The following is a 27,813-nucleotide window of genomic DNA, read 5'->3' as shown; positions in this document are numbered from 1 at the left end:
CTTCCCCCCTCCCCCCTCCCCCCTCCCCCTTATGGCACCGATCCAGTCACACATAGATACACACGTACACCCAAACACGCGCACACTCTCTCTCACACACACACAAACACATAAACACACACACGTACACCCAAACACGCGCACACTCTCTCACACACACAAACACATAAACACACACATACACCCAAACACGCACACACTCTCTCTCACACACAAACACATAAACACACACATACACCCAAACATGTGCACTCTCTCTCTCTCACACACACACACACCAAACACAAACTCTCTCTCTCTCTCACATACACACACACCTACACACACACACATGCACGCACACACACACTTCTGCATCCCTAAATCTCTAAATATAGTCTGATTACATAATAATAAAGTGGCCTGACCATGAAGTTGGCACAAAGCATCACAGTGAATAAGGGACCCATGCAGCTCGCTAACGTGCTGCTGGAATTAGCCTGTCTCCTGCAGTTAAGCGTCTGCAGGAGGATCGCTTACTGACACAAGACAAGCTGTACTGTGGAGTATCAGATGGAAAACCCAAATACCCACACGCAGGGACAGCAGACTGAAGGATAATGACGGGAAAGTATGATGCAATCGTCTGCACCCCGAAGTCTGAAGCTCGAGTTTACTCTGCATCAAGTTTCCTCTCCCCTGTGCCACTCGGTGGAGGATTTATAGCAAATTAATTTAATTTAATGAAATATGGGTTAAATATGACAGCCTGAGTGTAGCAGCCAGCCCTGTAATGACAGCCCCAATAGTTCTCTGCAGTTAAGAGAGCTTTTCTAACACACTGGCTGCTCTGAAGGAGAGGTGTGAAAAACAGGAACTCTAAGTGGCCGTGTCCTACTCAGTCAGAATCCACACACGTCTGCTCTTCCATGGTTTGACCACTAGAGGGCGCACATAAATCAGTTGAGGTGATGAAACGCAGGGCACAGTAAATCTAACAGTGACGGTGTCGCGTTTCACTGTTTGTCACGCATTCGGTGCCACAGTGTACAGGATAATCTCCTCTGTTAATAAAAATCTGGTTTAAAGACACGGAGTTCAAGGTTATGCAGGTCAGCCAGTATGTTATACCTCACCTGGGGTACTCAGTCTCATCCAGAGAGGGCTGGTGTGGGTGCAGGCTTCCGTTTCAGCCTGACACAGAGAGAGAGCAGGACACCCCTAACCCCTGGGACAGGAACACAATAAATAACACATAAGACATGAGTTCCGCACCATCTTTGCCCACACCAGACTCCACGTGCTGTTTCCACGGCTACTGCAGACGTCTTTGGATCAACAGCAATTATTTGATAGCTAATCTGATAGTAATATATTACATTTTAACAATATATGACTTTAAAAAGGAAAACAGTAATATTAAATGGAGTAAGTCCATCATTTTGCAAATGCACCCCCCAACCCTCCCACAGCACGATTTTCAGCAATGTCAAAAGGAACTAAATCTGCCATTAACAGCAATGACCACCAGAGGGCGCACCTAGCTCACTAGTGTGCGCCACTGAAGTACAGACAGACCATCACAGCCCATTCCCATGAAATCCCTAATTAATGCAAATATGTAACCAGGGTAACTAATCCATTTAATATGATCATAAATGATTTGCATTTTCCAAATTTGCATAGCAGACATAAACAGCTACAGTAAATGTAACTGTAACTGTAAGGTAGAGACTCACGCAACCTTTCAGCATTTTCTACACTGCATCCATTTATACAGCTGGATATACACTGGAGCAATGCAGGTCAAGTACCTTGCTCAAGGGTACAACAGTGTCTTACCTGGGAATCGAACCTACGACCTTCGGGTTACAAGCCTCGTTCCACACACTAAGTCCAGTTCCAGTCCCTGAGTGGGTGAATGGAGAGCCCACAGGTCAATGAGAGGTGGAGACAGAGACAGAAAACAAGCTGGAGAAAGGGGGAAGGAAAGGTAGAGAAATGGAGGTGTAGAGAGGGGGGGAGACAGAAACAGATTGAAAAAGACAGAGGATGACAGCCGGACCAGCAGTGTTTGGTCACAGCCACAGGAGAAAGGGCACGACCCCTTTCTAAAGATGCTTACCTCATTTCCTCTATTCAGTGTGACCTCACTTCCTGGCCCTGAGTGATTAAATAAAAGAGTTCTAGGAAAGATGAAGAAGAAAGAAGCACAAAAAGAGAAAACACATTTTCTTTCCCCCTTTCTTAAACATATTGTGGTGGTACACCATACTCCGGAGCAAATTCAGACGTGGAAAATCCAGGTTCAGAAAGCAAAAGTCCTCCCCAGTATTTTGTTCCAGTCACCAGGATTTGCTAATTAGCGCTACTCTTCAGCCAGGCGATAGAACTAATTAGTGAAATCAGCTGGCTGCGTTAATGGGTTGAAGAAACACATGGCAGGACTTTCTGACTCCTGGACTTTCCACCTCTGTGGGAATGACTGTGTCAGATCTGACCGACAAACGGAGCTTCTCAAGCTTCAGGCACAAAGGCCTTTAGTTTCCAAACGCTGCAATCAGCACATCAGAGGAAGAACAACACTCACTCCGAGCACATCTGGACTCGGGTTCTGGAGAAGGACAGCACTTTCTAAACACAGGCACAAGGTCTTTCGCAACACACGTTTGTTTTAGTTTTTTTTTTTTTGTTTTTGGAAGAAGACCCCTGGCTGTGGGCATGATTGCGTCTCCTCTGCACAAACACAGGACGTGACAGACCCTGCGGCCGGCCCGAGGAAGGCTCTGTGCTCAGCGTGTCTGGAAAGCGTTAGACGGGACAGGAACAGCCGAACACAGAAACACACACGATTGCATTTCGACATCGCCTCCCTGTCAGCAGAATCACGCTCAGCACGATAACTGACTGAATCATGACCTCTGAAATATGACCGCTGCAGTAGAAAGGTTGTGGGAACGAGCTGTGTGGTGGGTGTGGTCAGGCAGCAGGCGTGGCTACTGAAGCCCCACCCACTTCTCTGGTGTGGAATGTGACACTCGCAATGCAGTCGTCAGTCAGCTGTCACTCAACTCTGTAGACTCCAAGGTCAGAAGGTCAGAGGGTCAGAAGGTCCGCAGGCCGACTGCAGCACGAGTTCCGCCACTGCAAAGCAAAATATAGCTCCTCCCACAATCTTCTGCAAACTGCCATGATATCCCGCCATTTTGAGGAAGTCTGGAGCGGTGCACTTTTAGGCTGGATCTGGATCTCCTTGCTCTCCTCCCTCCGGTGAGCTTCACTGAGACGAAATCTGAGACGTGCCGCGGTGCCAGGGAGGACAGAAGAGGAACAAACCGAAAACAGAACTGAACCGCCCCATCATCTCTTCTTCACGTGAAGCACTGCATTGTGGGATTCCCTTCTCGCTGGAAGCTTGGGTTTTATACCCCTTGGTGGGAGGGAGGAAAAACGAGGGATTGAGGGAAGTTAATCACCCCCCCCCCTTCCTAAATCGGAACCGAAACGCTACCGGTTGAGGACGCCATATTTCACGATTACTTTTGTAATCATTTCAAAATGCCGTGTGTTTGCCGATATCTAGATAGTTAAACAATTTCAAATGCACAGCTGGCTCGGGTAACAGTCTGTGTGTTCTGTGTGGGAGAAAACTTATTAATGTGGTTATATTTACGTCATTGAAGAGAGGCTGGTAAGAGGGTGATGCAGTGGCGTCACACCCAGTGCGGTCGACGGGGGAGTGGGGGGGGGGGGGGGGGGTTGTGCGTGTGTGCTGTTGGATGTTGTCGACCGGGGGGGGGGGATGCTGGCGGGTGTGGGTGCGAGGAATTGCATGTTATGCACTCAAACGACAAAGTGCTCCTCGTCACATTAATGCGGCTAATTAAATCAACCGGCAGTAAACCGGCTGCATCGGAAATATTAGCAGTTTCTACTCGTCGCTGCACAAAACACTGCACAAAATAATTTATTGCCAGTCATTTCGGTGTCACTCGGTGTGGTCCGCACCCCCCCAGTGACGCCTCTGGGGTGATGTATGTATTTAAATTCCTTAAAAAAGTTAATAGAGTCATTCCACAGTAATTATTAGCAATCCTGTTTCGATTACTGACATTCAGTTCATTAGTGAGCTGCTGTCCTTCGCCTGTGCCTGCAGAGGATGATGGGAGTGTGAGGAACTATGGCTCAGGAGACCATTTTTAAATGTTTGGGGGTCAGTAACGAAACACCCTAAAATAAGAGTGGCTTTTCCGCATTGTCCCACATTGTTGAGAAAAACTTACAGATGAATACATTTTTTGCAAGGTTAATATTTTTTAATGAGGTTTGTAATCATTCATTTTTCCATTTGTAGAACAGAAATGACATTTTCCCACATGAATCGCAGCACCAGAAAAAGACAGGCATGTAGAATTTGTCATTTGTAACAATATAGCATTAGAACTGGAATAAATCCAGGGGCAAAATGGTGCCAGTGTTATTCATTTAATACATTCCAGAAGAAAGCATAACAGTAAGATCCCACCCCTTATTAAAAACAGCAAGGTAAGAACTAGAGTTACCAAGCCAGAGGAAGACGTGTAACACACAAACCCCACATGCTACGGTTCTTTACAAATAACACAGGAGAATGCTTAAACACCAAGGAAGAGCATCTCGGTGGATTAACAAGTACAGCAGACAGGACACATGTTGGGTCATGTGATCATCTCTTTACTGATTGGTGGAGGATCTAGCATGCAGTGCTGAGGCAGCGTTTCCATTGGACCGCTACCTCTTACAAATCAAGTCTGATTTTCCTCTCATTCAAGTATTGCACTGATCACTGATGCAACACAATCATGCTCTACTGTGGAAAGCAGATGGTTCCGATTGGCTGGAACAGGTCGATGAATGGCAGCCTATTGCTGTCAAGCTGTCAATCACAGACCTATTTCAACCAATAAAAAGACACTGCTCTTCATTGCAAAGTATCATGACTGTGTAATGCCTTATGACTTCCTGTTTAAATCAGTCAGTCATTGATTGTTCTAGCTCCGGACATTTTGGGGTTGATAACTCTGGACGATTCGGGGTTGCTGGCTCCGGATGTTTTGGGGTTGACAAATCTGGATGATTTAGGGTTCATAGCTCCAGATGTTTTGGGGTTGATAATTTGGGGTTGGCGTTCACAAAGCATCTCATTTCTGTGACGAGTGGAATCAGCAACCTGGTCTCCCCCACGACCAGGGAGCCCCAGAAGTGAAGCACCTCTGGATGTGACCAGGTCAATTATTTGAAATGAAGGCACATCTTTTAATTTCTCTTTTTTTCAATCTGTCCCTTTCCCTCACCTCTCATTACCTCTGATCGTGAGAGAAACAGATTAAAACAAAGATGACATATTGGTTAACGATACTTCAGTTGAAAAGACTGTTCTAAAGCTCCTCACCCAGCCGAGGAGCAAAGCAAAGCTACAGATCACCAAACCCGCCAGCACTGAGGAATCCACCTCAACACTGTCCCACCGCGGACACACCCTTACACCCCAGAGTTCCGCAATCCCAGAATGCCTAGAGTTTACCTGCTCCTTACAGTAAGTTTACAGTACGCTGCGCAGTGAGGAGGAAGAGGAGGGGACGAGGCAGCTCTCCTGACCCCGCGCTGACCTCTGTGCCATCATTTCTGGCACGTCCTGCAGTACTCTGGGTAATTTTTGCAGGCCTTCTGCAAGTCAGCGATGAACCCAGGCACACCCGTCTGAAGAAGAAACACACACACACACATAAGCATGTACACACACACACACACACACGCACACGCACACTCACACACGCGCGCACACACACACACACACACTCACACACACTCACTCACACACACACACGCACGCACACGCACACACACACACGCACACATACACACACTTGCACTCACACACTCACTCACACACCCCACCCACCTCCCCAAACCCCATACCCCCCCCCACCCCCACCCACCCCCCCCCCCCCCCCCCTGCTGCTGTATCAGTGTCTGGCTCTGGAACTTAATCACCACATCAAACATCTGCTTACGATCAAGAGCCCCCAGAGCATGCTGGGACAGCTGCCATTTACGCAAGCAGGGTGTCAGGAGGGCTGCAAGGCACTCTGGGAGATGACCCCGTGCGTGTGCTGCGCCTCCCCGAATCTTCCCTGGCCTCTGACTCCGCTTTACGAGCAGACCCTGGGCCAGCTGGGGGACGGACTCATCAGATCCACCACAGCTCAGTGCACCTGAGGGCTCTCCAGAGGAGGACTCACAACCTCCTCCAAGACGGCGTTTTGGTGGACATGCAAAAAAACATATCCCTGGCAAGAGAGAAATGGGGGGTGGACCTTTGGAAAGAACTGATCATTTAAAGCCGCGTTTCCACCGCAGGAACTATACCCCGGAACTAGGAACCTTTTGAGGAACTCAGTGCGTTTCCACCGCAGGAACTAGGGTCTAAATTTAGTTCTGGGGGCTTTGTTTTACCCCCCAAAACGTTCCTGCTCGGGGGGTAGTACTTTCCGAAAGTACAGGAACCTTTTGGGTGGTGCTTGCAGCGCTGAACATTTCTGATTGGTCGAGTACTCGTAGCATTTGTGTTGTATTTATTTTCCGCCATTACCCGCCATGTTTGAAAATATGCAGCGGCAAACCAATTTAATTTCATAATAACTTCAAATCAAACTTGTATGTTATGCGGCGCAGTAGCCTACTTTTGGTTATAACCTGTCAACGTCTTGGAATTATAACGTGTGCTCTTCTGTTCTTTTCTTGCTTTAGTATTCGTTTTATAAAATGCTAAGCATTCGTGCTGGGACAGCATATTACGTAGGCTACCAAAACATTCAAACGGATTAATTCGGTTGCTGAATATTTTCTTTCGGATTTTCTTTGTTAGCCCGTTGTAATTGACTCAAAACGTTTGATACAGTTATGTGAGGTATGCGGTAGTTCTGCATAATTAACATTGGTGATACAGTACAAGCAAACTGGAAATCACCTTCCGCACTTTTTATCCGGGTAAAATAACAGGTTAATTCTAGTAATCTTCGCTTTAGCTTTTTCAGACTGCCGTAATTTTACTCAATTTTACTGCCATTTTTCAATTCCACGAAAAGACTAGGAAGACTATGGACTCATTTATGGTGCATGGTTCGCATCTGGAGGGCACACTTCGCTGCTCGGCTAGCAGTAACTTCGAAGGAAAGCAAACGGTGGCTGTACCACTACTAATTTACATTTTCACGCAAGTCCGAGTTTTCGTTCTATTCTTGTCATTTTGCGATTAGCCTATATGGAATTGACGACGAGAAAGTAATAAAACAGCAAATTGTTTACAACGTGTGCATGTTTTCTGCTGTTAATGAATGTGTTTGAGAGGATATATGAAAATCAATAAATACAAAAGTAACCATATATAGTCATTGTTGGTAACCCGTTGTATATAAGTGGAATAAACCCCTCCGGGCTGTCCCGGTTATTAGAAAATAATGTAGGCTACTTCGGTGGTAGTATGGGGTTACAGAAGAAATCATATGACAGATGGACCGACGACAACGTCAGTGGGCTAATTTGCCTAATCTTCGCTGTACTTTAGACCCCGGTGGAAACGCAGACAACCATTGGCTGAAGGAACCTTTTAGTTCCTGGTAAAGTAGTTCCTGGGACTGAAAGTTCCGGGTAATTTTGGTGGAAACGCGGCTTAAGTCCACCCCCCTGAGGAGGACACCCGCTTCGTTAGCAAAATACTCAGCACGTCTGTTTTTTTTTTTTTTTTTTTTTTACAAAGAATGCCTGCGTTTTTAAGACTTTTTAAGATTTTTACTGTTATTGTTGTTTTGAGTTTTAGATATATGTATTCATTTTTACTGATCTAAAAATGGGTATTGTCTTGATGTTGAAATTTTGTTTGTACCTTTGTTAACAGCTTTTGTCTTAGGTCTTCTTTATGGATTTTTGACTTTTAAAGGAATGTGTTCTAGTCGTTTTGGAAATTTAAAACCAATAAAGACAAGATGAACCACAGCTCTGTACCCACACTGGACTACACTAAGGTGTAAGGGTCTGACCCATTTCTCCACACTTGGCTAAGTGCACTTGTGCACTGACACACTTTGGTGACATGTTGTGATGTGGAACGTAAATTCACATATAGTGTGCAAGTATGTATTAAGTGCACAAGCACACAGGGACCTTTTGGGACACTTTTCATTCTGTGGCAAGCAAGTCTGACCATTGGGACAGGCTCTAAGGAAGCCAGCCGACAGGTCTCTGTTCCTATGAACATTCATTTACTCTCACAAGTGTGCAATTAATGCCTAGGGCACTATCAAATGTTATCAATATTTTTTGCCAATATCAGAGTTTAGGATTTGAACCTGCAATCCTGTGACACATTTGGAGTTGGTGTGTGAACTCACCTTGGCCGCCCAGTTTATCAGCCATGTTGGTATCATCCCACCTGGGTTATCAAAGTAATTCATGAACACTGCAGAGACACAAGCACACACACAGACCAATGTGAGATATCGCAAACACTGCACACACACACACACGCGCGCACACACACGCACACACACAGACCAATGTGAGATATCTCAAACACTGCACACACGCACGCACTGCACGCACACACGCACACACACACAGACCAATGTGATATATCGCAAACACTGCACACACACACCAACACACACATGCACGCACACACACAGACCAATGTGAGATATCGCAAACACTGCACGCACACACGCACAGACACACACAGACCAATGTCAGCAAGTACACGTGACATTGCATGTTAAGACTGAGTGGAGGGCCAGTGTTCAAACAGGGAAACCCCATATAACAGGGGTGTCCAGTCTTATCTGAAAAGGGTACTGGTGTGGGTGCAGGTTGTAGCTCTAGCCCAGTGCTAAGACGCCTGATTCTACCTGATTCTACCATGATCAGTTCATCAGTGGAATCAGGTGTTGTAGTGCTGGGGTAAAACAAAAACCTGCACCCACATCGGCCCTTTCCGGATAAGCTTGGACACCCCTGCCTAATAACGACACACGTGCATGTACTTAAACATACAAACACACGCATGCAGGCCGGCGGGAGAGCGTTTAAACAGGAGAGCGGCTGCTCGTACTTTTGGTTCCAGAGGCCTTGTCGCTCTCCATGGCCACACACTGCTTGTAGTCCTGGACCCTCAGGACTCCACTCTTCTCTGGACACTGCGAGACCGAGCTGCTCTGGGCCAGAACCACCCAGATCTTCCTCCCATCCGGCTCCAGCTCCCTCCTCTCCCTCACGTATACGTACTGAGCGCAGAGTTAAAGAAGCGTGCAAACGGCTGTGTGTGTATGAGTGTATCTGTGTGTGTGTGTGAGCGTGTGTGTGGGTGTGTGTATGGGTGTGCCAGCATGTATGTTTGTGTCAGCGTGTATGAGTGTGTGTGTGTGTGTGAGCGTGTGTATGTGTGTGTCAGCATGTATGAGTGTGTGTGTGGGTGTGTGTATGGGTGTGCCAGCATGTATGTTTGTGTCAGCGTGTATGAGTGTGTCTGTGTGTGTGTCTGCGTGTATGAGTGTGTGTGTGTGTGTGTGTGTGTGTGTGCGAGTGTGTGTGGGTGTGTGTGTGCGTGTGTCAGCGTGTATGAGTGTGTGTGTGTGTGTGTGTGAGCGTGTGTATGTGTGTGTCAGCATGTATGAGTGTGTCTGTGTGTATGTGTGTGTCTGCGTGTATGAGTGTGTGTGTGTGTGTGTGTGTGTGTGCGAGTGTGTGTGGGTGTGTGTATGCGTGTGTCAGCGTGTATGAGTGTGTCTGTGTGTGTGCATGTGTGTGAGCAATTTCTTAAAAAGATTAATCATGTGGTAACATTTGCTTTCAAATCTCAAATCTGAATATCTTTCAGGATACGTCTCTGTTTGACAGAGGGAATGGGTACTTCACCTCCCAGTAAATGGCTGTCTGTCCATCACAGTCTTTCTCGTACAGCTCTGAACAGACAGAAACAATAAGCACTCATTTAGCAGCTGTTCAAATGAAACATTAAACGCTCACACTGAATTAGTAACACGTCCTCTACACCACACTAACGCTCACACTGAATTAGTAACACACCCTCTACACCACACTAATGCTCACACTGAATTAGTAACACACCCCCTACACCACACTAACGCCTGAGGGCAAAGTGCCAGGAACATCTTCCCCCACACACACACACACACACACACACACACACACACACACACACACACACTCATACACACAGACACACGCATACACATGCTCACACAGACACACTCTCACACTCATGTACACACTCACACTCTCACACACACACTCATACACATGCACACTCTCTAATGTACATGTACACACATACTCTCACACTCATGTACACACTCACACACACACACATACACACACACACATGCACACTCTCATACACACAGACACACACATACATATGCTCACAGACACACTCTCACACTCATGTACACACACACACACACACTCATACACACAGACACATGCTCACACAGACACACTCTCACACTCATGTACACACTCACACACACACACACACACACACACACACACACAAACACACACACATACATACACACACACACACAGCCTCCCCGGGCAGTGGCTGTGGTGTTGTTTTGTTCACTAGGCTGTTTTCTGTTTTCAGTCATTGAAAAATCACAAGAGCAAATTTTGGGAAACGGTTCTTATGAGCCTGAAATCCGGCTCAAACCAGGTTAATGTCGCGTGGATTCCATCCGCATTTATCATCTGCATGAGTTTAGTTATGGCACTGAGGGGAATGCGGATCCTCGTGGCTCGCGCCGGTGATGTCCTCAGGCCACACAGAAAGAAACACTGTATGCCAGCTGAACTTATAAGTGCAGCAGCACACGCTTCCCAAGGTCCTGTTACTGCCAGTCGCAGAACGTTACAGAACATAACACAATATTACATTACACGCCTCTGGCACAGCCTCTGCATGAAACCAAGTACGTACACGCGTGTGAGTGCATTTAAAAGAGCAAACACACAGCCTCTTATCCAGAGTACTGCACAAAGTCAAGCACACACATGTGAGTGCATTTACAAGAGCAAACACACAGCCTCTTATCCAGAGCACTGCGCAAAGTCAAGCACACACATGTGAGTGCATTTACAAGAGCAAACACACAGCCTCTTATCCAGAGCACTGCGCAAAGTCAAGCACACACATGTGAGTGCATTTAAAAGAGCAAACATCACTGCAGATAAATCACGCTAACACTCTCAACCAGATATAGGCCCACTTCTGCATAGCAGAGGAACTTCTGTGGTGTACATACATGGATCTGGTAGCACACACATTCCCTACACATATGTAACCTTGGGTGATCCCGGAGCAAACACGAATTTGATGGCACGCTAGGTTGTGCGATCACAGGCGTATTAACCAATCACGTGAGGCTTACCGACCTGCTGTGCGCTGGTTAAATGTGTCCAACCCGCACATTACCCCTAGGCTTGACTTTCAAGTGCCTCTAATCTCCCGCTGACTCTGTGACTTTTATTTCATACATTTCATTTCAATATCTGATATGTATTTATGAAATGCATAAGTATGAGGGGATATGAGATATATATCGGGATGAAGCTCCAGACGCCTCTCTCCTTCTGGAAGATTATGACAATAACAGGACAGAAACTCAGGGCTCAATCCTCTGATCAATTACTGATAAACAAAAAGTAGCATTTTTTTCTTACCTTCCATACTGCTCAGTGGATGAATTTGCTTAACAAACACAGGTTGAACCATAGAGGAGTCTACATTACATTGCGGCCATTTAACGGACGCTCTTATCCAGAGTAATTTACACAACTTTTTCATTTTTTATGTTGTTTTTTTAACTGTTTTTTTTTTTTTTACTGCTAATCTAATGCTAGCTGCTCAGACAAACTACACACGGGCAACAGACGCAACACAGACTAAAATTAACACAGCATGGAGGCAGGCTCACTTGTAAAACGGATCGGTCGTAACACCAAATTTTTAATTCCAGTCTGACTTGGCCCTAAATTAGTTAAATTCAAGGTGTTAAACAAACCCGATTTACAACCGGCATCACTCCCCCCGACTATTCTATAAGTAGACATTCCGTTCCCACACTCTCTACAGCAACAGGAAGTTACCGTAACTAGGATACACAGACAGTGGCTAAACTATGGTACCTGTGAACACTTTCAAGGCAGACTGCAAGACAACAGAGTTCGAAAAAAATCAGTCAAATGTATTTTTCTATGTCCTGCCACATTAGTAAACAGTAATAGATCGTTTGATAGCTAGTATTAAAGTTAGCAAGCTACACCACAACAGAGAAATCTTGAATTTAATCAGGCGTAGAATCTCAATCACGGATACAGATCTTTGTTAGTTTAATTAGTTCCCATTTAGTTCGGTGGTCTCAATCTCTAAATTGCCATCACTGAGTTTACTCACCTTTGACATAACCGTCCCATTTCTTCCGATAGGCCAAGTCCATGTAGACCTCGGTACACAGCTCCGGACCGCAGGAGGGAAGAACGCCGAAGACTTTGTACTCATAAAGACCAGTTTCCTGCATAATCGCATTAAATGACTGTTTTAAGCTTGCGTTTGGGTATTAAAGCACACATTTGAGGCAAACTTAAAGCTTAAAGGCTTCAAGGAGATTTCGGTATCGAAATTGTGAAATTTCAAAGCAGCAACGTACGCTAACATTTATGTTGTGCAACAATGATTTACTTTACAAAAAGAAAGAAGAAAAAAAGAACACCATTGTAGCCTACACAGTGAAGAGCAGCGCGAATTCGTATTTTGGTGAGGGCCGGTTTTATTTGACGATGTTCCTTTAAATGATCATGGCGACACACTGCGGACAGTTTCCGCATTCTGTAGATTTGATTACACTGACAGCCTTTAAATCGAATTACACGGAAAGCACGAACCAGGATTTATCACAAATCTGTTTTTATTTAAATGCGTGCCATTCATTTTATACTACATGCTAATCCTTGTATTTGCTGTCAGCGTACCAAATGCAAAACGTAGACGCAGTAGCTATGGTTTGCAGTACTCAGATTAGTCTATCAGTGACAGAAAGCAAATATCCTCACACTGAACGAAAGGTAAACAGTATCATTTGCTCTGTCGGATGCGGATACATCGCTTTCAGCGTGTGTTCAGTGAGATGGAGAATTAAAAAGTTTCGCCTCGGTGACGCGGTTTGCCAGGATCCGCATACGAGTGGATACGAGCCCTTACCGAAAGTCGCAACTTTCGATTTTTACCTTGTTATGCTGCCGATAGATTTTAACCCCCATGGTTTCTGTAAACAGCTCCCATCCTTCCACCTGGGGGTCGTCCAGCTCTTTCCAAGCCTCCTGAAACTGTTCGTCACTGAATTGCAGCGACATTTCTACAGCCCTTCCTGGACGCCGTCCCTCGGGCAGACAGGCGAAATTCACGGAAACTGCGGCAGCGACGCGCGCCTGCCTAACGTGGAACGTCAACCGCTGGAAGCTGGAAATTCTGGCTAAGCTGCTCAGTTCTAAACGTTTATATATGCGGCCACAGTACGCCTAACCTAGTGGCAAATTCCAGCTTAGTTTTAAGCTGGTCCAGCTGGTTTGAAGCTGGTTTGGAAATGATCAAGCAGGCAACAAGATGGTTGAGCTGGCAACCATGCTGGCAAAACCATGTCCAGCTGGTTGGCCAGCTTGGTACAGACAACAGACCCTCATCAAACTCAAGATGGTATCCATCCCGCTGGAGCAAAAGCAGGTTCTAGTTATATCCCTCCATCTTAGGTCAACTATCTAAACTGCAGTACAATAATAATAATAACAATAATAATGACATAATAAACTATACACCCATAGTCACAATAATGCAATAACATTAATTGCTCTTTTCTGCAATTGAAATCTGAAGTCTAGAAATTGTGCTCTTGTGATATTTGCTTACCACATTAAAGGCACTTATTGGTCACTTAGGCTGAAAGCACCGCCAAATAATGGACATTTTTCATTGCATTTCATCTTTCGCACCGCTGTTACAGCTTGATCCTGGGGGAGGGAGAGAGAGAGAGAGAGACAGAGGTGGGGCAGGTGGGACACATATACACACACACACCTGACTTGGAGCCATTTTTTATCACTCAATACAATGGAGAGCAGTAAGTGAATCTGCATTGCGTTGAGTTCAGCAGCTGAGGCCTGCTGTGTGTCCACTGAGGTCAGCACCTCCCATTCCGTTCAGTGATCCCCACAGAGCACGTAAAGCATACAGCCCTCATCACATGACCTGGCAGTAGCCCCTTCTCAAGATGCAACACTCTATGTATGTGTGAGTAGGGCGGGTCTAGAATACTCAATGCTGTACGACTGGATGATGCAAGACACAAAAATGTAACAGGAAACCAGGAGACAAAAGGGCTGGGCCCTCACACCTCTTCTCCTTCCTTCTAAAATCACATTTCTGAACTGTATCGCATTAGTAGGTAAACCCACCCAACCCCCACCCCAGCCCCCCAGGAACTCACATCCAAATCTCCCCCAACAATGCACATCCAACCCCCCCCTCCCGACAACCAACACCCAAACCCCGACCAAACAACTGACAACCAACACCCCCCCCCTCCAAACCCCACATCCAAATCCCTCTAGCTGTTGAATGGTGAGCTTTGTTAGGGTTGGAGTGAAAACCTGCAGGGTGCTAGGGTTGGGAAGGCCTGGATTTAAAAACCAGAAATTCAGAGCTTAAAGAAGGCAGTGTGAGATGGACCAGGGATGAACTGGCAGCCTTTGGACTCTCTCTCTGCTCCAGCTCCCACACGCAGGTAACGGTGGACAAAGCTCTCCGTTAGATTCTGAGTACAGTTCAACTTAATGTGCAGACTACAAAAAAAAAAAAAGGAACATGGTGATTTATGTTGGGACAGACCCATGGATGGTTTGGGTGGGCTGTTCCTTAGTCTGCTGAGAACGCAAGAAGATAAAAATTGTATGACGCCAGGAACTGGCCACTCAATCAATCTCGGCTTGTTGCTGGGTTACTGCCAAACTGGGGCGGGGCGTGCTGGAGAACGGAGAGCGAGGGAGGGGCTAATGCGGGTCCTGTCACACGGCAGGAGAAGAAACACGTAAATTAAATTACACATGCATCCCATCATCCCTTGCATCTGTCAAACATAACACTGCATGAGCTGCATGCCCTACGCTAGCGCTGGAACACAGCAGGTCTTCTGTGCTTAAAAAACTTCAATTCCCTATGTGAAGGTATAGTACGTTCACTCATTAAGTTCTAAAATTTTCATTTCCAACTACACTGTCTTTTCCTGATGACAGAACTGCCCGGCATATGTTCTGCAATCCGCTTCTTTCATTCTGTTAAAAATTTTAAGAACCTGCCAAACCTGCAACCGTTGTGGAGACCGACTAGACTGAGCATCTTAAGTCTTCCTTTGTCATGTTTAATTTTGATACACGGTAACAATTTAATCACCATTCTTTATTCCCTCTTCTTGTAGAGTGTTTATAGCTACCTGACCACAGTGTCTGGATCGAAGTAAAGTGTGATATATGGCAACCAAGTACTATTTTTTTTACTGAGAAATAATGATTCTAAAGTTAGTTCCCACATGCAGAAATTTTAATCTGCAAAGTTGTTTGCCAAGTTCTTGTTCTTAAATCTTCGCAATATATTTTTGTATCTTCCAAACAAATGTGCTAAATCACAGTGTAAAGATTTGTCATCCAGGTACAAGCCTATGACGGAATCTAGCTGGAACCAGGTTCAGCCAGCTGGATACCATCTGGAAATTGGTGATGATCTGTTGTCTGTACCAAGCTGGTCCACCAGCTGGACACGTTCCTACCAGCATGGTTGCCATCTCAACCATCTTGTCGCCAGCCTACCCATCTCCAGACCACCTTCAAAACAGGCTGGAACCAAGCTGGAATTTCCACTAGGACCATGATATTCAGATATCAGTTTAAGACTCACATGTTGGGCTTACATACATCCTGTGCCAGGCCAGAGCGTTAAACTGTCTCTGAGTGCGTGTTTGTGTGTGTGAGATGTGTTCCCAGCTAAGAAAACTCCCCTGTGAGTCACGGAGACCTTTCAGACCCCCCCCCCCCCTTTCAGTATAATGGGAGTACAAGTCTCTCCTCAAGGAAGCGCGTGAGCCAGACACCCGATGAATGAGACTCGAATTCCAACTCCTCGCGCAGCCAACGCGAGTGTACACTGACACTGCAGGGAAGCGAGGAGCCTCTTCAGGTCCGAGAGATTTACTGTAGACTTTTTGTGTTGTACTACCGTACACTATCCGTTTTTTTCTCGTTTCAAAACATCAAAACGTGTATTTGTTTTGAACAGGCTAGAAAACGCATTATTTAAAAACACTTGGTAAATCTGTTACTCTCCTACTCGAGAGGACGATGGGCACAAGTCTTCAAGTCAGAAAGCTCGCGCAAGAACAGAGAACACAAGCGTAAGGTAAGTCTTTTCTGCGCTAAAATCGCGTAAGTCCGAGTAAACAACAAAGGGATCTTATTTGATCTGAGCGACGTGCGTGGTTACAGCCGTTGTTGCAAACGTAAACACGGTCAGCATACATGTACACTTTGCTTCTAACATCCAACTGTCTTATAAAGCTAACTTCACTTTATTACGTATGTCGTAATGTTAAAGTACATTTACTATCGCCAGCACTTTTTGGAACGTCTTTGAGTAAAAACAGCGATTACAACCACTTTAAAACGTATTATATGATTTGATTCGTAATTGTTTACTCTCCTTTCGAAGAAAATGACAAAACACACCGCAGGGTTTAATGTTTTTTTAATTTAACCTTTTTTTTTAATGATCCATAGCTATGTTCTGAAATTTTTTCTACGTTAATATAAGCACTCGTATCCAAGAGGATCCTTTTCTAATCTCATACATCGGATCAGCTGTGTTCGGGGTTTGGGAAATGGTGCACTTGAAGCGTGTAAAATTCAGTAGAGTCATATGTACGTCAGCTCATTTCAGAAGTTATCAATGATTACGCGGACCCACAGTTCGAACCGTCATCCCCACACCGCCACCCCGTTCCAAAGCTGGGGTTGACAAAACAAAGAAAAGGGAAACGCTATCAAGTACTATTCTGGAAGCAGCACCAAAGACAATTAGACATAACGTGTGTGTCCAATGCCAACAAAAACAAAGTATTATCATAGAAGGTAGCCAAGACTAGTTCTCTCTCTCTCACACACACACACACACTCTCGCTCTCTCTCACCGACCATAGTGGAATGCCAACATGCAGTTCTGAGAAGGTCAATCTGTAATTGACTGGCGAGTTTACAAGTGTTATTTACCACTTCATGAGATCTCTGACTCTACTGGTTGCTTTAGCCCTTTTGATGCAGCCAAGCCAATGGCCTGGAGCAGGACTAATGACCCTTTACCCTGTGAAATGACTTCCTATTAGAGCATTTACCCATTTGCATGGAATCCATTCTGCAGCAAGATGTCTTACAGAAGCAGCTGAGCTCAAGGACCTGGCTGAGAGGTACAGCTGTAGCACCCCAGCTGGGAATTGAACCCACAACCCCCAAATCTAAACCATAACCTTTACGCCCTGCAGACTCAGTAGCCTATTTTGCTACATAGCTGCCCCACACCAAGCTGGGTTAAATTAAAATATTGCCAATTCAGCACATCCAGGGACGCCCCTATAGATATTGTACAAATGAACAGAAAATAACTGATTTTAACACCCTTGTTTTTATTCTACAGATTCCGAACCATGAGCCGATCAGCCCACTGAAGGCCGCAGTGACTCGGACCCGACCGCGCCGCGGCGCAGCGCCATGACGGAGCTGAGAGACGGTGAGCTGAAGGCGGCGGCGGGCGCGGCACCGGACACGCCGCGCGCGGAGAAGCCGCGGGACGGCCGCGGGGAGCGCACGGTGACGATGGCGGACGCCCCGCTGGTGAGCGAGGTCCAGCTGACGGCAGCGACGGGCGGGGCGGAGCTGTCCTGCTACCGCTGCACGGTGCCGTTCGGCGTGGTGGTGCTGATCGCCGGCCTGGTGGTCACCGCCGTGGCCTACGCCTTCAACACGCACGGCTCCACCATCTCCGTGCTGGGCCTGGTGCTGCTGTCCGCCGGCCTGCTGCTGCTGGCCGCCAGCGCCGCCTGCTGGAAGGTCCGCCGCCAGCGCCAGAAAGAGCGCCGCAGGGAGAGCCAGGCCGCCCTGGTGGCCACGCGGGGAAGCGCGTTTGTGTAGGCCAGAGACAGGCCGCCCTGGTGGCCACGCGGGGAAGCGCGTTTGTGTGAGCGAGAGGCCCCAGCAGGGGTGAACAGGGGATGCCTGGAGTGCGTTCCAACATGGGTGCATTCCAATCCCTTATTTTATTCGTCCTTTGTCTCCGAGGTCCTTGACTGACCCGGAAATTGATCAAGGTGCGCCATCTTTGAGGACATTCTAACCCGTTAAATGCTCCTTCAAGGAGCTAGAAGCTAGGAGGCTCCATAAGAATTATTCAGCAAGGAAACACGAGTGCATCCTTTGGACCTCAGTGACACAAAGCCATTAATCTATTAATATCCAGTGTTCTCCGTTGCCGTGGCGTCTCCCTGGAGACCATTAACGGCTTTGCCCTCAAACATTCGGGCCGCGTCGAAGTGACGGACGCAAGGCTGGCAGAAGCGATGGTGATGAAGACGAACAGCCAGGCGCCAGCCGGAGGGGGAAGAAAATGGCTTATTAATGACCTTTAATGTGGGAATAATTCAATTTGGACGACTAAGCAACGAAGACAGACCCGGCGGAGATGAGAACCAGGCGGAGGAGTCTCCTTTCACTGCCACCACAGAAGAAGAGCTCTCTCGGTTAGCCTGGTGCTCAGACGCTGCGCTGCACAGGAGTGACTCTGGAAATGAGAGACACGTTTTAACATGTTACCCAGAAAACCCTGTGTATCCGGTATGGACATTTGTTTTGAAATTGTACTTGCTAATATCCAGTATTAGATAAATCAAACGCAGGTCTGAGATACATGATAAATGTATATCACACATCTCATTTATGTGACTGAAGGAAAAACAGTAAATATTACAGGATTACTACACTATAAAAATAGTGTATATTTCATTGACTTCTTCTGTTTATTGCTGCACATGCTTTGCCCAGCAAGCATTGATATTCAGAGCAGCCACCTTGTCACTGTGGGATTTAAACTGGCAACCTTGTCGTTATCTAGAGGTTCAGTTCTGTGACTATGATTTTTTAATAAAAGCATCTGCTGTTGCGGCAAATTTCATGAAAAATCGTTGGTACAATACTTCATGAAGCCTGTATTATCTGTGTACTGACAATGTGCAGTGTATCTGACTGGAAAGGAATTACATTACAATTGTTCACTGAATCGAGCCACAATGTTGTTCATGGGAATGGTAGTGTTAATTTTAAATGTATTTTTTAAAACGTATTATGGACCTCAAATTTTAAGTGTTTGATCAGTAATATGAGGAATAGTTTGTATGAATCTCAGGACCCCCATATGAACACGCAGGGCACATGGGGTTTTATGGGGTACTATAGTACTCCCACGGGCGGATCAAAGCCTACCACAAAATGGTTCAACCTGAACTTTCAAAAGCAAACTGAAGATAGTGTTACCGTTTCTTTCAGCCAGAAATAAAAAAGGTTTAATCTGCTACTTCATGGGAAGATTGAATTAGACAAACTGGGAATGGAATTACATAAAATTTAAACGAATTCCTATTTGTTTTACTCAAATGTGAAAACACTTAAACAGATTATGAAGTATATCCATCCATTATCTACACCCGCTTATCCAGGGTCGCAGAGGGTGCTGGAGCCTATCCCAGCATGCAGTGGATTACACCCAAGATAGGCCGCCAGTCTATCGCAGGGCACACACACCAATCGCTCACACACTCATACTTATGGGCAATTTGAAGTCTCCAGTTAGCCTACCTGCATGTCTTTGGACTGTCGTATGAAACCCATGCGGACACAGGGGGAACATGCAAACTCCACACAGAAAGGCCCAAGCCGAGATTCGAACCCACAACCTTCTTGCTGTGAGGCTACCCCCAGCACCACCGTGCTGCCCTATTATGAATTACACTAATGGCTATCAGCCAGACTTAATGGTTTTAGATTAAATAACGAAGACGGTGTCAATAACACCAAAGATGTGCAGAGACATTCTTACTGCATGTGCAGTTTTCTCATCAAATGTATTGAATGATTTTGGCCACTAATGAAATGCATTTGAAGACAGAAATGCACTAAACCTGCATGAAATCAGCCGCATCAGCAGGAAATCATGGAGGGTCTTTCCTGTGAGTCCCGGTGAGAGGCAGGAGAGTCGTTGCGTTTGAATAACTTCAGTTATAAATACCTCAGTCTGCGCCGGGCGGTTATTTTTATAGGAGGCGTCTGCGTCGACGTGCGTCACCATGACACCAGACACTGATGGAGGGATTCGCTTGCGTCAGAGGGGGGGGGGGGACCCCAGGCGAACGCCGCGGCGTTGGGGGGGGGGGGGGGGGGCTAACTTTATCGCCGGCGAGGTGAAGTGCATCGCTGGGACGAGCCGTCTTGTCGTCCTGACACCGGACTCCGCGGTGTGGTGTTAATCCCTAAAACATGGACACAGAGGGCTGCCCCCAAGCAACCAATCACCCCCCCCCCCCAAGCAACCACTCACCCCCCCCCCCCCAAGCAACCACTCACCCCCCCCCCCCAAGCAACCACTCACCCCCCCCCAAGCAACCACTCACCCCCCCCCCCAAGCAACCACTCACCCCCCCCCAAGCAACCACTCACCCCCCCCCCCAAGCAACCACTCACCCCCCCCCCCCCGAGCAACCGCTCACCCCCCCCAAGCAACCACTCACCCCCCCCGAGCAACCGCTCACCCCCCCCCCCCCGAGCAACCGCTCACCCCCCCCAAGCAACCACTCACCCCCCCCGAGCAACCGCTCACCCCCCCCCCCCCCCCGAGCAACCGCTCACCCCCCCCAAGCAACCACTCACCCCCCCCGAGCAACCGCTCACCCCCCCCCCCCCCCCCCGAGCAACCGCTCACCCCCCCCAAGCAACCACCCACCCCCCCCCCCCCCCCGAGCAACCGCTCACTCCCCCAAGCAACCACTCACCCCCCCCCCGAGCAACCGCTCACCCCCCCAAGCAACCACTCACCCCCCCCCCCCGAGCAACCGCTCACCCCCCCAAGCAACCATTCACCACCCCGAGCAACCGCTCACCCCCCCCAAGCAACCACTCACCCCCCCCCAAGGAACCGCTCACTCCCCCAAGCAACCGCTCTCCAATTGCCCGCCCACCAATCGCATGGTCAGAACTCCTTGAAATTCAGTTAAAGCTCCGCCCCTTTGTACAGATATCGGCCCCATGGCCTGTACTGAGCACGCTCATGCCTACAGCAACACCACCCTGTACCCGCAGCAGCAACACCACCCTCAACACCGCCCTGTACCCGCAGCAGCACCACCCTCAACACCGCCCTGTACCCACAGCAACATCACCCAGCAACACCGCCCTGTAGCCGCAGCAACACCACCCTCAACACCGCCCTGTAGCCGCAGCAACACCACCCTCAACACCGCCCTGTACCCGCAGCAGCAACACCACCCTCAACACCGCCCTGTACCCGCAGCAGCACCACCCTCAACACCGCCCTGTACCCGCAGCAGCAACACCACCCTCAACACCACCCTCAACACCGCCCTGTACCCGCGGCAGCAACACCATCACGAGCGATGGCGCCGGCCGCCTCGAACCCGGGCCGAGCGCAATCAGGAGCGGTCCCGTTTGGGCCGCGAGCAGCGGGGCGCGGACCCCAGCCGCGCACGCTTCCGTCTGCGCGCGCAGAAAGGCCGCCGTCGCAGAACAGGCCTGGTGTTACAGCCGTCCGGACGGCGCCGCAGATCGAGCGTTTGATCAGCCTGCCACGCCCGAGCGTTCGCTCAGGAGGAGCAGGACACGGGTCTTTCAAGATGAAATATTCAGGCCAAAAGGTCAAAGGTCAGGAAGTCACTTTCAGTTTCCAGCTGTCTCTTAAAGACCAGCCATTAAACTCTTCCTGTATGTTTTTCCTATAAAGAATCGTCCTCATTAAGATTTATACATTCTCCTCTATGATCTACTTTGTATCTATTTTTGTCAACTCTTTAACTGAAAGAAATCAAGAAGGGAGTGCTTTGCCTCGACAGGAAGCTTTTCACAATCAGTCGAATTAAAAAACCCATTTGTATCAGTGTACAATAAAAAGTGATGATTTCCAAAACACAAAATTGCAATTTTTTTTCTTTCAATCCGATCATGGATGCACAACACAAGCATCGCTAAGACACTTAGCCACCCTCGCGCTAGTCATTAACTCGGCAGGATAAAATCTAGGACACTCACGGCACAAAAGCAAGAATGATATACTGATGACTCAGCTGATCACATTATCGTTGATGACATGACAGGCACAGAATCTATATAATGACAGTACAACTGGTCCACACCATAAAACAAAAACATAAAGCAAATTGGTGGTTTCAGTTTTCTTTTCTGTAGCATGTCTTTATATGGTAGCGCGTGTAGCCTAGCGCGTTCATACGGTAACTCTCACAGCCTCCCGCCTTTAGAAAGCGCTAACGGCTGACAGAAAACATCTGTTTATTGTTGCCGCGTTATGTAAATAATCGCTTGTTTTTTATTGGCTGTTGGCAGCCTCTCGCGCCCGCTTGCGTAACACAGCCAATAAGACCCTGACAAACGTGTATAAACTGCTTCATGTCCTTTCGCAGCTTGTGAGGCGTTTCCAAAACAATTCTAATTGCAACAAGACAGGGACACACCACTCACTGCCCAACCTAATGTGTTATGCTGAGGAACAAGTACAGCTAGGATACAAATTTAAAAACGTTCTACAGACACTGAACCATGCCTGTTCTTACTCTTGTTTTCACCAAATATTCATGAATGTGCAAATAAAATAAAATATATATATATTTAAAAAATAAAAACAGGTTCAATAAGTAATTGAAGAGGACTGTAGTCTTGTTTCCATAAATTAGTAAACCGTAAACAGAAAAGAAGACGATGCTGCCACACCCAGGTTTCTCAGCAGTGGACACACGTATAAGCCATCACGGCGTCAGCAGTGACATCACGCAGTCAGCAGTGGACACACATCTATGCCACCACGGCGTCAGCAGTGACATCACGCAGTCAGCAGTGGACACACATCTATGCCATCACGGCGTCAGCAGTGACATCACGCAGTCAGCAGTGGACACACATCTATGCCATCACGGCGTCAGCAGTGACATCACGCAGTCAGCAGTGGACACACGTCTATGACATCACGGCATCAGCAGTGACATCGCTCAGGAGGTAAGACCGATTGTCTGGCAGTCGGAGGGTTGCCGGTTCAAACCCCGCCCTGGGCGTGTCGAAGTGTCCTTGAGCAAGACACCTAACCCCTAACCCCTAACTGCTCTGGCGAATGAGAGGCATCAATTGTAAAGCGCTTTGGATAAAAGCGCTATATAAATGCAGTCCATTTACCATTTACCATTTACATCACGCAGTCAGCAGTGGACACACGTCTAAGCCATCACGCAGTCAGCAGTGACATCACGCAGTCAGCAGCACACACGTCTATGACATCACACAGTCAGCAGTGACATCACCCAGTCGGCAGTGACATCACCCAGCCAGCAGTGAACACACTCGCGAGCTTTCTGCAGATCAACGTCCATGAGTCCTCTGCCACGATTAACCAGGGACCCTAACAGATTAGAGCGGGATAATCCTTCAAAGAATACCTTTGAGTTCGGCTGAATGAACCGGGTTCGGGCAACAAAATCCCTTTCAGGAGGATCGTTTTAAGCAGCTCTTGCATCACAGCTTAAGAATGACTCATTTGCTCCTGGATATGAATTTCATTGCAGAGAAAAAGCAATGTCTTGACTGAGATCACTGGGTGTATTTGGGGTATATCAAGGTCATTCACATGTAAACCATGAACTGTTCTCAGATGCATCAAACAACTTGAAACAAGTTCAGTTTTCGCCTAAACTATAACAAGCAATTATTTAATCAGAATTAGACCCTGGGAAAGCGCTTAGCTAATCTATGAAATGCATACTAAGTCACCATAACTCACCATAAGGACACTTCATACGCTTGGCTTGCCCAAACAAAACACTTTCCTTCCATGATATAACCCCTAGGTGGCTTTCAAAATAGTTGTCGCACAGTAATCAGTGAAGTAGTCATCACTTCATTTTACAGCGTTCTGTCACATCCAAGTGAATAATTGTGGTGAGAAATATCAGCTCCAAATACTGTAAAACAACATGCCCTCCTACCCAACGAGTCAGATATCAAATCCTTCTTTTATTTTGTTTTTCTGCAAGACCAAAATGAGATCATGAGAATGGAGTGAAACATTTGACAGTGTTCCAATTTTCAAAGGTTTCCCTCTCTCTCTTTCTCTCTCAAAAAACCCCCCAAATTTAAACCTTAATTTGGGCTCAGTACGATCTCAATAAGAGTTCTCGTATTTTGTCATAAACAACTCACTAGACGTACTGTGCACGATCACAGGCGAACCTCGCTCTGAGAGGAACACAAGGTCTCAAACGATAAACTCGGAATAAACATTCAAACGCAATTCCAGGGTTATCCAATCTCACACTCGTGATGCTCTGATATCTTTAATGACACTGCCCGCCTTGAATCACACATTCATCTGTACAGCGTAGCACTGGCAGCTTTGCCCAGTATTATAAGTGCAGTTATATTAAACCCCAGGATGGGCGCTGGTGTTTTGGGCAAGGCCACGCTTCTCTGGAGCAGGGCCAGACTACACTAAACAGCATCGGGGAGAGGCGGTGTTGCACAATTCGAGGTTCACTGCTCAGGAACAGGCTGTGTGATCCTGAAAAACCTCCATGACACATCCCACATCTGCTCTCTCCATCGCCGTCGGATGACGACAGACATCTGCTCCCAGACCGCAGGCAAACGGGGGCTGAGATTTGGAGGGAGGGAGCCGTGGTGGGACCTGGGATCGCACGGCCTCTGACGACAATCGCACACGCACTTCAGACCACTCGGGGAGCGAACGGTCAGGGGTGCGATGAGGTAACCCCCCTCCTGCGCCGGGCCCCCACACAACAGCGTGGAGCAGATAAAGCATTTTGAAGACCGTCTGTAGACAGAGGGGCCCACGAGTCACTAGGCCTCATTTAACTCCTCTCCCCCGGTGGGTACTTGGGCTTTCACTCGTTTTTCATTTGAACTGTATTTATTTATTTTAATTTATTCATTGTACAATGGTTGAAATTTATTGTCAAAACCATCATTGTTTGCTGGCCAATTCGAATGACTTTAGGTTAGTTGGTTTCAGCAAAATAAAAATTTTGTTCAATTAGATGTCATAAGCAGAGGTGCTGTATCTGGGGGGGGAGTGATTCCATGGGTCCTGACTGACAGTGGCACAGTGTTAAAAAGGAATGTCCAGCCATTCCAGATGTCCCATAATTCTTAACAATTAAAACAGCATTAAGAAAAATTACTGAACTTTCAAAGCAACAGTGCTGTATGTTAACTGACAGGAGATTGAGAAAATTCTTATTTTATCCTGCAGGTGCCGCTGTTTCACCCATTCTGTGAAGTGTATTTATTTTCTGTTAATATTTAACTGATGACTGCCCTCTATTGGTAGATTTTCATATTTAAGAACCGATTTTCTTACTTTCACCACTAGATTAATATACGTTGTTTTTCTCTCTCCCGACTTTCAACAAAAACTTGTTAATGATTAATCGATATACTGCCACTGAAGTTAATCATGCAACACATATTTCAAATTTAATTAAAAAAAATATATATTGGTATATATTCCATGCCAAAAAAAAGATGCATGTTATTTTATGATATATAGTGTGCATGGACATCATACAGTATCTTTAGCCAAGTATCTGTTTTTGCTGAACTACATACAGGAAGTCCTTTTATTAGTACACATCTCCCAAGCCCATTAAAGTCTTAGTACTGAGAGCAGAACTGAAACCGTAACGTCTCTCTGCTAACCTTCTCTCTCCTTCAGACCTGTGGGGGGGGGGGGGGGGGGGGGGGCTCATGTTCCTGCTGCCCAGGTGTGCCTCTAGTGAAAAATAAACTGAAAATTGCATTCTCCCCAACTCCCCCCGACTGCTAATCTCTGTTTAGCCAGATGGCTCACTCCTTCTTAGCTCACAATCAAGATCAGCATTACATCACATGCACACACACACTCACACAGTTCCGCATGCACTCACACACACACACACACAGATACGCATGCCCACACACACACACAGATGCACATGCGCACACACGCGTACACAGATTCTCATGCACATGCACTCACACACACACACACACACACACACACACACACACATGCCCTCACACACACACAGATACGCAAGCCCTCTCACTCTCTCACACACACACACACACACACACACACTCACACACTCACACACTCACACACACACACACACACACACACACACACACACACACACACACACACACACACACACACACACACAGATACGCATGAAGTCACACACACACACAGATACGCATGCGCACACACTCACGCACAGGGTCATACTCCACAGGCAGAGCAATGCTCCCTTCTCCTTCTGCACTCTCTCCGGTCAGGTTAAGTTTACTCAGTTTTAAAAAATAAAAGTCTGGGAATATGTTTGGTTGGTACCAGGCTCAGACCTGGTCATTCTTCATTCAGAATTTTAAATGCATAATGTGTCCAAACAAACATATTATTTGGGTTTATTGATTGATTATTGCAGTGTATATCCCAGTTGCCCTTAAAATCCTTTGCACAGAGGTCACGAAGAACCACCATGACTGTACCTCCTGGGAAATGGGCAGATCTGATTGACTGTCAACAGAAGCAAATCTGATTGGTTCTCCGAATTAGGTTCAGGGACAGCAGCAGCTCAGATTTGCTCTGATTAGATTGGATGTGGTCCACAGTAAATATGATCCTTTCCCCTTTTCCCAATTTTTCCAGCTTCACAGAGTCACCTCCCCCCGCCCTGCACACTGGTGCAAGTGTCAGAATTCAAAATGGCAGCTTAAGTCCTTAATGCCGTCAGCGCAGCGCTGTCTGTCACTGGCTGCGGAGGTTCGAGGCTGGAGGAGTGGCGGTGAGGGATTAGAGTATATTTACCACAAAGCCAGGCGTCCGTCCTGCCCAGGACCAGCTTCAGAGAGACCTGCTGTCACCAGCCAGCTCACTGACCACCCGATCCAAGCAGGCGACGGACGTGCCTTCAGCCCGGCCCCCCCGGCCCCCCACCTACCGGCCCGCCCCCCAGGGAGTGTGCGGAATGCAACCGTCGCCATGGGATTCATGGAATTTTACCTGGAGATCGACCCTGTGACTCTGAACCTGATCATCCTGGTGGCCAGCTACGTTATCCTGCTCCTCGTCTTCCTCATCTCCTGCATCCTGTACGACTGCCGGGGCAAGGACCCGAGCAAGGAGTACGCCCCCGACCCGGCGCCCGCGCCCCAGCCCTCGCCCATCCGCCTGGTGGTGATGCAGAGCTCGCCGGCGCCGCCCCGCTGGGAGCAGGCCAAGATGGCGGCCGCCTACGAGCCCCCGGGCGCCAGCCCGCCGGAGAGGAAGAGCACGCTGGTCTGAGCGGCGGG

At 47.4% G+C, this 27,813-nt stretch overlaps 2 protein-coding genes across 5 annotated transcripts; one reads left to right on the top strand and one right to left on the bottom strand.

Annotated features, from left to right (window-relative positions):
* Positions 1-4,273: 4,273 nt before the first annotated feature.
* Positions 4,274-27,804, bottom strand: pctp (phosphatidylcholine transfer protein). Of its 4 annotated transcripts, XM_035398160.1 has the most exons (7): positions 27,524-27,804; positions 13,994-14,094; positions 12,488-12,605; positions 9,895-9,974; positions 9,125-9,296; positions 8,409-8,476; positions 4,274-5,718 (listed from the first exon to the last, which is right to left on the bottom strand). In XM_035398160.1, exons 3-7 carry the CDS (start codon positions 12,528-12,530, stop codon positions 5,638-5,640), a joined length of 444 nt encoding a protein of 147 aa, XP_035254051.1. In that variant the 5' UTR covers positions 12,531-12,605; positions 13,994-14,094; positions 27,524-27,804; the 3' UTR covers positions 4,274-5,637. The 4 variants fall into 4 exon arrangements, with proteins under 4 accessions (XP_035254051.1, XP_035254053.1, XP_035254052.1 ...); XM_035398162.1 differs by lacking the exon at positions 13,994-14,094; XM_035398161.1 differs by lacking the exons at positions 13,994-14,094; positions 27,524-27,804 and adding an exon at positions 27,329-27,436.
* On the top strand, positions 16,174-19,426 carry LOC118216725 (transmembrane protein 100-like). The gene is made up of 2 exons (XM_035398163.1): positions 16,174-16,531; positions 17,819-19,426. Exon 2 carries the CDS (start codon positions 17,893-17,895, stop codon positions 18,310-18,312), a length of 420 nt encoding a protein of 139 aa, XP_035254054.1. The 5' UTR covers positions 16,174-16,531; positions 17,819-17,892; the 3' UTR covers positions 18,313-19,426.
* Positions 27,805-27,813: the final 9 nt, after the last annotated feature.

Source organism: Anguilla anguilla, chromosome 17 (assembly GCF_013347855.1).
Source record: "Anguilla anguilla isolate fAngAng1 chromosome 17, fAngAng1.pri, whole genome shotgun sequence".
NCBI classification, from domain to species: Eukaryota; Metazoa; Chordata; class Actinopteri; order Anguilliformes; family Anguillidae; genus Anguilla; species Anguilla anguilla.
Note: the sequence above shows the minus strand (reverse complement) of the source record. Positions and strands in the feature narration are given on the sequence as shown.

What these genes read in the sequence shown, in the direction of transcription:
- pctp (XM_035398159.1), bottom strand. Translation starts at nt 13,443, where the DNA reads ATGTCGCTGCAATTCAGTGACGAACAGTTTCAGGAGGCTTGGAAAGAG. An exon ending in TCTATCGGCAGCATAACAAG is followed by an intron (nt 12,606 to 13,317) that starts GTAAAAATCGAA and finishes GCGATTATGCAG; the next exon opens with GAAACTGGTCTTTATGAGTA. An exon ending in CAAGGCCTCTGGAACCAAAA is followed by an intron (nt 8,477 to 9,124) that starts GTACGAGCAGCC and finishes GTGTCTCTGCAG; the next exon opens with TGTTCATGAATTACTTTGAT.
- LOC118216725 (XM_035398163.1), top strand. Translation starts at nt 17,893, where the DNA reads ATGACGGAGCTGAGAGACGGTGAGCTGAAGGCGGCGGCGGGCGCGGCA.